The sequence below is a fragment of the Phaethon aethereus genome (assembly GCF_964289735.1).
Source record: "Phaethon aethereus genome assembly, chromosome: 13".
Classification (NCBI taxonomy): domain Eukaryota; kingdom Metazoa; phylum Chordata; class Aves; order Phaethontiformes; family Phaethontidae; genus Phaethon; species Phaethon aethereus.
Window position 1 is genome coordinate 7,922,337 of NC_138589.1, and position 13,137 is coordinate 7,935,473.

The following is a 13,137-nucleotide window of genomic DNA, read 5'->3' on the forward strand; positions in this document are numbered from 1 at the left end:
GCCCGCGCCCGCGCCGCCTAACAAAAGCCGCGGCGTCAGGTGGCAGGAGACGGACTGCGCGGCCATTGGCGGCTGCGGCGCGCGGCGGGCGCCGGTTGGGCCGGTCGCGGCGGGGGCGGGCGCGGGGCGCTGACGCCAGCGCGGGGCCGGTGGGGAGGCGGGGCGGCGCCCCGCGCCGTCTTTGTGCTCGCCGACAGCCCCGGCGCCTCCCGCCGCCTCCCTCAGCCCCGCGCGGCGCGGCGGGCGGCTCCGCACCGCACCGCTCGGCCCCGCTCCGCACCGCCCCGCGCTATGTGTGCCGGCGCTCCCGTGCCTCCTCGCGGCCGCTTCCCACCCGGCGGGGCGCGCTCGGCTCCGCTCTGAGAGCGCGGCGGGGCAGGGAGCGAGCGGAGCGGAGCCCGGACGTGCCGCCCGTCGCGGAGCGGCGCGGAGCGAAGGGAGCGCGGCGCGATGCGGGGCCCGGGGCTGGGGCTGGGGCTGGGGCTGGGGCTGCTGCTGGGCGCGGCGTGGCTGGCGTGCGGGCAGAACGAGACGGAGCCCATCGTGCTGGAGGGCAAGTGCCTCGTGGTGTGTGACTCCAACCCCACCTCCGACCCCACCGGCACGGCGCTCGGCATCTCCGTGCGCTCCGGCAGCGCCAAGGTCGCCTTCTCTGCCATCCGCAGCACCAATCACGAGCCCTCCGAGATGAGCAACCGCACCATGATCATCTACTTCGACCAGGTGGGGCGGGCGCGGCGGGGCCGCCGCGGGAGGAGAGAAGTTGCCGGGGAAGGTGGCGGGGCCGGGCCGGGGACGCGCCGCCCCGCCGGGCCCTGCCCGCGGGATTGGGGGGGGGGGGGCGCGCCGGGAGCCGGGGGCGGCTGGGGGGCGGTGGCGGCCCCGCGGAGGTGCTGACAGTGCCCTTCCCTTCCAGGTACTAGTGAACATCGGCAGCAACTTCGACTCGGAGAGGAGCACTTTCATCGCGCCCAGGAAAGGGATTTACAGTTTTAATTTTCACGTGGTGAAAGTGTACAACAGGCAAACCATCCAGGTCAGCCCCAAGCGCCGTCGCCTCGCTCCGTGGGCACCGCGGGAGGGAGCGCACCGGGTGCGCGGTGCGGGCGGCGGGGCCGGGACGCGAAGAGCTACCGGCGCATCCCTGCCGGCGGGAACGCTGCCCAAAGGGCCGCGCAGCCCCACCAGACCTCCGCCCGGCCCCTGCTCTGTGGGACATGAGCGGTCCCGGGACGGGAGGTGATACCCGGCGGGTGCCTGCCATCCTCTCCCAGCCTGGCCGGGTCCTGGGGCTGCGCCGAGCCGGGGGGAGCATCCCTGCACACAGCCCGTGGGAACCGCGGCCCTGGCGGGTGGCAGAAGGTTTCATAGGGATTTGGGGTGCACAGAGGCGCCTGTGGTATGGATTGGATAAAGGATATCGCTCTAGGTGTGTGCACGCAGCTACCTTATACACGCCTTTTGTATGTGGTTTGGTGCGTACGCACATCAAGGCAGGGGTCATAAATTACTGGCCTGAAACCAGGTAGCATAACCCAGGCAGGAAATCTGTCTGTGTAGTGATGCACATTGCAAAGGTGAATGTACAGCTATGTAGCACCGTCCTGGTGTAAGTGGCTTCACACATCTGGATTGGGCAGGTAGTGTATTGTTAATATGGGATATGAAGTCCCGGGATTATTAACACGAGCTGAGCAGAGCTTATTGACTGTGTTGTGGCATATCATCTTTGCTGCCTAACAAAGGAAAACTACCTCTTGAATACACTTCAAACACACTGACTCCAGCGGCTGTGGCTCTGCTCCTTGCTGTCTCTGAGGTTCTGCATAAAGCCATCTTTCAATAAGTATGAGCAGACCTCTTTTCATAGCCTGAAAACACAGGCACCCTATTGAAATTCTTCAAAATAGGATCAATGTCCTGTTTTATATGTACTGGGTGTTTTGATGTGGTTGTTGGTCTAAAACAGCGATGGAAGGCTTCTTCCTTTAGAGTACATACTTTAGCTGGGTTCAGACTGATACTTCATTTTTATGGGGCTGGAGTTTCAGCTGTCAAAAGAGGCCCTTTCTTAACTAAGCATTTTGCCTGCTAGGCGAGCCCCGGCGGTGTCGTTGTCTGACTTTAATTGACAGAGGGCTTTGTTTTATCTTGCTCTTTAGGTGAGTTTGATGCTAAATGGGTGGCCAGTGATTTCTGCCTTTGCAGGGGACCAAGATGTGACCCGAGAAGCTGCTAGCAATGGAGTCCTGATTCAGATGGAGAAAGGAGACAGAGCTTATCTAAAACTGGAGAGAGGAAACTTGATGGGAGGCTGGAAGTATTCGACATTCTCTGGATTTCTAGTGTTCCCGCTTTAAGCCACTTCTCATCCAAGAAAAGGGAGAGACGTGAGTCAGAATCTCATACGAATTCCCAAGTAGTAGCTGGGTTTAAAGAGCTGGGGACAGCAGACTTTTTACACTCAAATATTAAAGAAGCTAAATCCTGCTTAGGTTTGTGTACATCTGCTTTGAAGAATTACTACTTATTTTTGTTGTGTTGCAGCCAACACGCGGGAGACACTATAATTGATCAAACCCCCGTTTATATTCTTCTCTCTCCTCCCACAAAATTAGTTCCAATCTCTATGTCACTGGTGTAATCTGCCATCGTTCCCCCATGGTTTCTGCCTCGCACAAGTAGACTTTAGATATTCTCATTGTCCTTTACAGCTAAACCACGACACATATTTTGTAGTTTTGTTAAAACATGCTAATCCTGACTCTTTCTCTGAGTTTAACTTTTAAAAAAAGGCAAAGTATTTTTGAATACATGGATGCCATGATGGAAGGGAAATTCTTGCTATGTACTGGCTGGCAAAAGGAAAAATTTCTACGCAAAGAACTATTCACAGCCAAGGCTGACTAGAGTATTTCAATATTTCTATGTAATTCTGAGTGATTGTGAAATTTAAGGCTGCTAAATGTTTTGATGCTTGTTTTGCTCTTGTACAATGTGGCCCAACTAAACGCCAGGAAATATATTGAACTTTTACTATTACTCTGTAATATATGTGTGAATATCGAAAATTAATTTTTGCTTTAATTCAATAAAGTTTAAATGGGACTTTTATTTTTCTTAACCAGAAATAAGGCTTCTCAGTGCAGGTAGGCAGGGTGAGGAGGCGGCTCGGCGCGGTCCCGGGGCTGGATCGGGGCAGGGGAGCCCCCGCGGGTGCGGCCGCGGGGTCCCGCGCAGCCCCCGCCCCGCCCTGCGCGGGGCCCCGCAGCTCGGCGCGGTCGCGCACACCCCGCGGGCGGTGCCGGCGGACCCGGCGCTGGGAAGTTTCCCGCCGACTCGTATATCCGCTTATTTATAGCATTTACCTGTATTATACTCTGTGAACCAGATCGCATTTTATACGGCCGTCTAAAAATATCTGATAATGTATACTTCGATGCTAGTATTATTTATTTGCTAGTATTATTTTGTTTACAGTCTTTTAAAGATGTAAATGCTATAATTTTGCAGTACTCAGAGATTACTACTTTTATTAAAAGGTGCGTACGAGGATTTCGATTGTATCTAAACTTTAACGTGAAATAAACCGGTGAAGCGACCCTGGGCTGTGTGCGAGCGCGGCGGCGGCCGGAGCCCCGGCTCCCGCGAAGGAATGCCCTTAGCTCCAGGCGGGGTTAATGCGAGCACAATCAGCAACGCCTCTCGCTTTATTCACAGGTTCTGCCCGGGAAATAGACCCGCGGGGCGGGGGAGGACGCCTCACTGGCCCGGCCTTTGCGCGGTCCTGCCGGGCTGCGCCGCGCTCCGCGGAGGCGCGGCCGGCGGCAAGCGGGGCCGGCCCGGGCTCTGCCTGTGGCGGCCGCCCTTCACCTCCAGGTGAAGCACATCAGCCGCGCCTCGGCACCTGCTCCTCCCCGGGGGCCGAAGCGCCTCTACCCCCCGCCGTTTCCGACTGATGCGTGTCCCGATTCGCGTCCCGCAGCCGAGGGGAAGGCGCGGGCCGGCCCCCGCCAGCAGCTGGCCGGGCGCCGTACGAGGAGATCATTGAGATTCATGAAGAAGGGCGAACAACGGCAGGCAGCCGGGTTGCGTCCTCCCGGAGTTACAACCGGCCCAAGACACCCCACGCACCGGATTCTCTGGGCTACACGCTCCTCTCTCTCTCTATGAGACGCTTTATTGCTGTTCCCCGAAGCCTTTAACGGCTCCCGCACCGCGCTGCGCTCCCCGCCTGTCGCGCCAGCGACGCCCGGCCCGGCGCCCCCCGCCCCGCGCCGCGGCCCTGAGCCGTCCCCGCCGGGGAAAGCCCACCCGCAAGCGACAGGCACGGGCCAGGCGAGCGAAGCCGCTCCCGCCTCCCGTGACCGCGGCGAGAGAGCAAAGCGAGCAACAAAAAGAGGGGAAACCAAAAATTGCAGGGTTGCAAGAGAAATGACAGTGGCCCTGTGCCCCGTGCCCTCACCGGCCCGCTCAGGGGGCCAGGCTGTGGCTCCCGGCCGGGCCTGCCGCGGGGGAGCCCCGGCAAGTGCCGCAGGTGCAGGCACTGATGATGCTGATGCTTGTCTTTTTTTCTTTTTTCTCCCCTCCCTTAACGCGAAGCAAATAAACCCGCCACCTTCCGCTAAAAAGTTTTCCCCTGGCTGTGAGAGTCTCATTAATATGGTGCAGCTGGAAATTATATTACCCCCAGCCGCAGCAAATCACCGTTCTGCGACGGTTACAAAACGCCGCTGTGGCTGCCTGGAAAAGTCAGGGCTGTTCTGTGCTGCTCAGCAGTGTGCGTTAGCCTGGCCTGAGTCCTGCGCGTCTGGCGCTTCCCTCGGGGCGCGGCCGGGCCGGGCCGTCCGGACACCCTCGGGAGGGGAGAGCGTTACAGCATCCTCGCTTTGGAGGTAAAGTCGCCACGGCTCCCATGGCGCTCGGCCACCGGGCCGGGCGGCCCGGCCCCGCCGCCTGCTCCCGTGGCGTCTGGGAGCGAAGGGGCCTATGTCCGAGCCGCCGCGGGGGGTTGCCTCCGGGCGATTTACTTCAGTGTTTAAAAAAAGCCCCCACCCTTTCCGTCATCCCTGTCCCCCGGGGCGGTGGGAGGATGGAGGGAGAGGGGGCCGGCCGTGAGAGGGAAAGGCCGCGAAGCTGCGCTCAGGTCTGGCTGGAGGGCGCGGCGGGCAGCCGGAGGGGAGCGGTCCCTGCGGTGCCTCTCTGGGGCCGGGTACCCCCGGGCGGAGCGGCCGCCCCCCGGGGCAGGCAGGGCAGCCCCGGGCCGGCCGGTCGCACCCGTCTCCACGCGTGCTCGCCCCGTGTTTAAGGCTCCTGAAAAGAGCGTTGTGCCCCAGCGGGCGCCGTGCGCGGCAGCGCGGTCCCGCGGGCAGTGCTGGGCGCTCACCTCACAGCGCGTGCCCCGGCCGCGGGACGGGGCTCTTGCTGCCACGCCCGGGGCGCCTGAGGCGGGCGGCGCGAGGCTCGCCGCGAGGCGACGCCATCTTCTTTACGGCGCCATGTCGGGCCTTGCGACCCGCAGTACCCTGAGCGTTTCCCAGGAGGAGAACGGGCTCCGAGGGCGCGACCCAGCCGAAGGAATCGGAGCGTGGTGCGGGTAAGAGCGCCGGGGTCGGCTGTGCCCGCTCGCTGTCGGATGGGCTCACCTGGCTGCTGAGGCTGCCCCGCGCCCGCAGGCCGCAGCCGCCATTTTGAGCGGCGGAGCCGGCCGCGGCCTCCGGGTGAGTGGCTGTGTCGGACTCCGGGCATCGCCAGCCGGGCAGCGTGAGGGAGGCAGGATCAGGATGAGGGACCGATGGGACGGCGGCCGCCCTCGGCTTTGCTCGGCGGTCCCGCCGCGACCGGCGAGCAGCGGGCGGGAGCCGCTGGCGGCGGGGCAGCCCGTCCCGCCCGCAGCGCGGGGCCCTGACCCGCCGGTTGCTACCCGGTTCCCCGGCACCGCGGGGTCCCTCGCGGGGAGGCCGCCTCCCCTTAGGGCTCCGGCGGCCTTTTAGCCAGCCCCCGCAGCCGTGGTACTGCTGAGCCTGCTCCCGGGCGCCGTTCCGCGCTTCCCCTAGACGTGAGCAGCTACTGTTTCTTACGCGGCTTTAATGTGTTTTGCGATTGATGTAAGTAATGTCTGATTGAATTTATTGTTGATTAGCGTTGAGCATAAGTTTACACAAACAGAAATTATGTTTCATTCAGTTCATTAGCATGACTAGTGTTTGGTTTATGAGCATATCACTAATGGTAATGACCAGAGTTGATTGATTTCTAATGTGAAAATAATTACACAATGTAGAGGAATTAAAGGAAAAAAATCCATTTTTAATTGTTGGGGTTTTAGGGAGTGTGTGTTTGGGGATGAGGGGGTGGAAAGGGAGAAACAAAGCAACTTGCTTCTGCACAAGCCATGCAAACGTAAAGATTAATAACTCCAGCAGGAAGGGGTGAGTTTGATCCAAAAGAAGAGAAAGTCAAATGCTGTTAACTGTGGGAACAGTTAAGGCACACTCCACACTGCAAAACATAATTTTCTCTCTTCCACCCCCCAGATACAGCTCGAAGCCCAATAAGTTCGCTTGGAAGAGGCCGTTTCTGAGGAGCCAGCAGAGGCAGGGCTTCGTGCATGGCCGGGCAGCCGGCTCCCTCCAGCCCTGCCGGCGGCTGCGTGGCGGCAGGCTCGGCTTGGAGGCAGAGCCGCTGCCGAACGGAGGAGAGAGCTGTGCCTTCGGGGTCAGAGGGAGCAGCTCGCCCAGCTGCAGCATCTTGGACAGCAGCGGCAGTGCCGCCCCTGGCGGGGAGCGCCTTGCCCATCCCGCTGCCCTGATCCTTTCTCAGAGTGGGAGATGGAGACCGGCAAGTGCTGGAGAGCCCTGGCTGGAGCAGCGTGAAGGGCTGCAACAGGTAAGGGGAGCGGAGCAGGACTGCGTGGGCCAGCAGTGGGTGGGATTCTAAAATCCCCGGGTGGGATTTTAGAGGCAGGGAGGGAAGGGACACTTCTGTGAGGACTGGGGGAGAGCAAGTTGGAAGCAGCTTGTGTACCTCAACGGTGCTTCATTTGTGCTTTGTGTCCCTAAGGGTGACCTCTGGGACTGCCCTTTCCACTTAAGGGAAAAGTGGTCTGGGAGGGGCGTGGTCGGAGCGTTTTTGCTGAAGGCACATCCGGTGGCATGTGCAGGGGGAGAGGGGGAAGGCTCGGGTTCTGTGGGGAGCCCTGTAGTGCAAAAGTCCCAGGGAGAGGGTGCTTGCAGAACTCATTTTCTTGCCTGCCTTTGGGCAGGGTCGGTGGGGGAAGCATGGAGTGTAGTCTATCACCTGAGAGTTGCCAAAAGGCCTCTCCTTTTGCTTGCCCAGAAAGAAGAGAGGCCTTGGTGGTTTTTGTGGAGAGTGAAACAAGGTGTATGCCTTGCTGTGGAAGAAGAGGGCTTGGGCAAGGCTAGCAGTAATTGGTCTTTGTGTCTTGGCATTGGGGCGTTGCTCAGCATGGGCTTGAGGCTGCGTTTCCTGTGCTAGAGATACCTGAATTAGGTGCATTTCCTGCACCTTCCACTAGAACCTCCAGGCTTGCTAGGATACAGGGCAATGGGTGCTTCTGCTTTGGTGGGCCTGGGTCAGTAGTGGTGTTGATCCCAGTGTAAACAGCTGTGCACAATGTGGGTGCAGAGCTTTGTCCCTCTCCCCCATGGCAACTTTGAGCCTTTTGTGGGACAGGTGAAGATGATGCCCATTCTGCAGTTTTATATCTCTGTCAGTGGGGAGTTGTAATAAGCCATTTTACGTTTCACCAGTTGCATTTAGTTTCTTACAGTATGGGACTCCTAAAATGAAACTGTTGCTGTTCTGAACTTGGGACATGTCTGGGATGCTGAAAAGCCCCGTTTGGGGAATTTTGCTTCAGGCGGGAGTTGTGGAGCTACCGGAGAATGGTTCTGGCATTGCACAGGCATCTAGACTTGCAGAAAGATTCCCAAGGGTCTCCTGCCTCTTGTGTCTCAGTCACTAGCAAAAGTGGGTTTGGTGTTGAGTCTTCCTTGCAGAATGCTACTCCTAGCACTCTTGTTGTTAGTGAGTTTTGTTGTTTTAATTTTTATTCTACCATAGTGTAGCAAGTCATACGTATTTTGATCTTCTTGTGTGCCTCCCTGCTGTATTTTGGGGAGTAATTCTAGTTGGGGGAGACTGTGAAATTCTGCTAAACTATCAGAAGAAAGAAGACCTAAGGAAGAGATTTTAGAAGAGTTTGAGCAAAATGAAGACAGATGTGAATAATTGTCATTCATATTAGCAATTTGTTGTCTACAGTATGTTAGAACAAATATCAGTGCATCAACTTCGGTTATATTTCCAGTCAGAAATGTTGAAAAAGTCTTGCCAGAGACATCCAGCAGTAGTGCTATTTTTATTTTTTGTCTATACAACACTCATTCATGGACTAGAGGATCACAGGAGGACTCCTGCTTTGTTTGCAATTAATAATTGTCCAGCTTACAGTGGAAAGTTTTCATTTCATTGTTGCACTTCATGCTGATAAATTCTAATGTGCTTTTGATATTTTGGGCTTCAGGGCCATCCTCCTTGAGCTGCTTCTGTACTGAGTGTTTCCCAATTTTTTCAGTAGTAAACAACCCTTTTTAGAAGATAAATATTGTAGTGACAATGAACATAATCCTGAAATTTTTTGGTGCACAAAAACCCCATGTCACTAATTGCATGATAGTTGGTTTTGGTGTTGCTGTCACCAAAGCAGTTCTATATTTCTTTCTGTTAGCAAATAAAAATGCTGAGTCCTAAAAAAAAAACCCACCCACAAACAACCCCCAAACAAAACATGTCATATTTCTCACTCTTGGTTCTTTCCTTCAAAATTTCATGTAAAGCACTGCAGGGTATTGGTCAGACTGCCTGATCTGCTGACCTGATAAATAACATTTCCATTGAAAGAATGTGGAAGCATTTTGTTTGTTCTCATACATGTGGTACTCTACCTGGTCTCATAATTGTTAAAATCTGGTCTACAGGACTTAAAATTTCATGGGTCAGTTCTCCTTCCTACTTCGATTCTCTCCAAGTTCTTGGGCATATGTTGTGTCATGTTTTAAAATTCTTGATTGCCATGGATCCCTAACTCCCTTATGAATGTTTATCATTTATTTACTTGGTTTTGTATTTCCCAGCTATCAACAGAGCTAATTTCCCTACAATTCTGTTGGTTGAAGTGTGGGGAAGGAGAAGCTTCTGATGTCTGTCTTTTTAATCTGGCTTTATTGTTCCTTTGTTGTCTCCTTTCTGAGTGATTAATCTCACTATTTTAGTCTTCGAAGAACTTTTCCAAAGGCTTGATTGCTCTTAAACTAGAGGCTGCAGTCCTCTGGGTTTTTGAAACACCTTTTTTGAAATGGCAGGACCAGTTCTACACAGAAGAGTGAGATAAGGCTCAGCAGTTATTATATACATAACAGAAATACTAATTCAAGTAGCTGTGCAGTTTGTCATCTGGCCAAACTCTTGCAGTGATGTATTGAGCAGAGATCGTCACTGAGTTTCCTGTGATATTACCAGGTCCATGTTGTTGCTTGATTAAGCTGACTGAGAGCAATGCTAGTAATTCACCACCATTAATGTATATAAGCTTATCATCTTTGCCTTTAGCTTATCATGTACAGGAGAAATTGCACAGCTCTGACCAAACACGGAATTAGATTGTTTTCAGAGACTAAGCCAAGACATCAGTGAGTCTTGAAGCACTGGTTTAACATAATGTTTTGACCTGTAAAAGTCGTATTTATTTTCCTAATGTACATAGTGGATAGACTTTGACTAGAAAGGGCTTTGGACCAGGTAAGTTGAGAGAAAATTGGCTTCTCTCTGTAATGGGAAGAGGAGGATCTTTCATTATTAAAGTAGAGGTGCCAGGGCTCAGTTTTCAAGATACTGAGTGGGTCAGTAAATGAGATTTTTCTGCTGATGTAAATTTGCATAGCTGTGTTGCAGTGCAAATTCTTGCAACTTATTTTGCCTGGGGGATCTTACGGCAGAAGCCAGGAAGCAGTGTTGTTACAGAAATATGTACTAGTCTTACCTCAGTTGTTGCATGCAGCAGATATACTTGCACAAGACAAGGATTATTTGGATAACTAGAACTTTGTAAGAAACGCATCCATATTTCTTCTTATACAGTTTTATTTTCCATTTGTCCTGTGGCCTTAGATAACACAACTGAATTCTTTTGGCCATGTTTTCAAGATCATGTAAAACTTCTGGATAACTGTGGAAGCATTTAATAATTTCAGTGGCAAACACGTGGTAGAAGGATGCAGTTGTCCAAAAATTAAGATGTCTAGGATAATTTTTTTTAAAACAACTGGAATGTCACAGTGTAAAACTGTCCAGTGTTATCTGGTGATGGTCATGTTAAGTTCCATTAGTCTAGGGCTTTGGGTGCATAACCTGTTCTAGTCCTGTGACAGACTTCCTACTTACATTGATAATATTTTATTAAAGATGCAGAAAAAGAAGAAAAACCTTTAAAAGTATTGAAACATAACACATCAAGGAAGGTATTTGTTTGAATAACATCCATTATTATTTTCTCTTGAAATGGTAGATGATTTTATAAAGAAACCATCTCCCCTCCATCTACCAGCAGTCTTTTAGATGGTACTGAAGACTTCAATACTTGTTTGGTGCGGGAAAGGAAATAGTTGAATTGGTCTGGAGCTGGTTTAAGGCAAAACAAGTGAAGCACATACAAAAATGTGGAGAACAAAATATCAAGGACAGAAATACAATTTTTGTTTCCGATGCGTTTTTGTGTCTTTTTATGGCTGAGATTGGTTGTAGTATTGGCTCCTCTGAAACCAGGCAAACTGATGCTCGGGTCCTCTAGGCCAACTAGTCAATACCCACAGTTTTTAGTTCAGTCATGACTGCTTTATGCTAATAACAGTGGTAATGCAGCCAAATCCCTTTGGTTATGCTTCAGCAGCTGGGAAGGTGAGTGAGTCCTGTATAATCACAGATCAACTTGCAGAATGATAATTCTAATTTAGTGTTTAAGCATGTTTTTAATGTTCCCCTTACTGTGATGTGTTTTGAGCAAGGCTGGAAGATGTTGCAAATACAATGTTGAGGTGGTGTTTCTAAATTGATAGAATTGGGAGCTGGTCTGATTACTGCTATTAATGTCAGGATGTTCCAAAGAAGGGTGGACTCTTTATACAGGTTGTCTTCACATGTATTCTCTTAATTTGAAGTTGTGTGAATATATTTTATGTTTTCTGAATATATCTGTCGCATCCTACCTTAACGGTGACAGCATATCATACCACACTGTGTTCCTGTCTTGCTGTATCTAGACTAGTGTCTAATGAATATTTCTGCACAAAAGCTGCTGTACATAGTGCAGCTGAGTGAGTTCCTGTCTGACTCGGATCCTTTTCACTCAGCCCTTTACCTCTGTAGTTTATGGAAATTTCCCTCCTGTTACACCGTGGCCAGGTTGCAGCTAACCCTATGTTTCTTCTTGGGGTCAGAGGAAGAATGCAAGACACTTCTTTCTGCATCTATGCGGCAGGGAAAGCATTTTTGAAAGCCTGAAGCAAAAGGACTGTTACACAGTAGGGAGCTCTAAGCGCTTTAGAGTAAGCGAGGTAAAGTCTGGCTGCACATGAACATTCATAGGAGAGTTTTAAACCCTTTGCTGTGGCAGTTTATGTCTTTGCCTGCAACATTGGTAATGTGCTGTAGAAGTACAGTGCTTTGTATCTTGAGACATTTTCTGTACATTCCTTCTGATGCAGTTGCTCATTTGCTGAGTTTCCTCTACCAGTTGTGCAGCTTTCTGGTTTTAACTGGTTTAACTTCAGCCTTCCCAATCAGGTGGAGACCCTCTTTGCTGTGTTAACTCAGTTTGTGCCTGACTCTGTGTATCTACTTCATGTCACCTCTGAGATTAATTTAAAAGAGTTCTTTCCTTTAGCAGCCCTTTCCAGTTTTCTCCACTACCTTTATAGTTTGTTCATGCTGTGGTTTTCCTTTCCTAACTTTTTTTTCTTGTTTTTTCTTGTTTGGAAGAACCCTGTTGATATACAATATTAGGATCTCTGCTGGAAACCAGTGATATGTTAATTCTGGATGAAGTACTGGCTACCCACATCTCTCATTGGTTCTTCAGGAGATGATGGTGATAGATATCGATATATATAGTTATTCTGTTGAGAAGCCTACAGTTTTGCAAAACACTTAAGAATGTGCTTGATGTGAAAAATACGTTTATCCAGTTGAAAGCAACAAGGTGCTTCATGTTCTTAAAAGTTAAAGCACTTAAGCATAAGCTTACCAGCCATGTATGCCTTCAGGCTAGATAATAGAAGAACAAGGGCTGTTTTGAATTTAAACCAGTGGATAAAAGTGGCCTTTTAAAAATGAGAACATTCTTTGAGAGGGAGTCACAAGCAACAGTGAGCTACTTTTAAGGTGGATCTTGACAAGATGGCAAATGTGTGTTTGTGAAGGAAAGCTGACAGATGTGGAGGGTTGTTCTGTGTTTCCATTTAAGCCCAAGTTAGCAAGTTTGTTTCTTTGACTGATCAGTTACTTTATTGACAGTTGTTGGGATACTGCTGTGCTGTTAAGTGCAGTAACAAAAATGAAGAAAAGAGGTTGCTCGGAGTTATAAACTTATACAATAGTTGAGGTATGGTTTCTGTTTTCCTGCACCGAGGAGGTAACTTGTACCTGTTTCTTTGACTGGCATGGTTTACTTTATTATCTGTACAGGATAGGACAAATGGCTCTTCCTCTCCCACTTACGCATGGCGTAAGAGCCCAGAGGAATTACCTTGTTGGTAGCTCCTTAAATAAGCATCCATCCAGGTTCATCACTGAGCATGAAGTTTCTCATGGTTTTGAGTTTAATGTTACAAGGGAATAAAAGACTTCTCACTAAATAATGGTGAAAACACAGCAGGAGGTATTTTGTTCAAGGAATGCAAGCTATTGTCCTACCCTTGTCTGGAAAGCCAACATACATCAAACAGAAGATGTCTTCCTTACATTCTAGCTAAATCAATGTTATTTCTTCTAGAATACTGCTGCTTCCATTCCTAGAGATAAAAAAAACATAGCTTACTGTCACTAGGTGATTCTTCCTCT

The 13,137-nt window shown here is 51.2% G+C and overlaps 1 protein-coding gene across 1 annotated transcript; it reads left to right on the plus strand.

Moving 5' to 3' along the window:
- Nucleotides 1-420: 420 nt before the first annotated feature.
- Nucleotides 421-2,360, plus strand: CBLN1 (cerebellin 1 precursor; the record flags this gene model as incomplete). The annotated part of the gene is made up of 3 exons (XM_082005882.1): nt 421-723; nt 917-1,036; nt 2,163-2,360. Exons 1-3 carry the CDS (start codon nt 451-453, stop codon nt 2,358-2,360), a joined length of 591 nt encoding a protein of 196 aa, XP_081862008.1. The 5' UTR covers nt 421-450.
- Between the last annotated feature and the right edge of the window lie 10,777 nt (nt 2,361-13,137).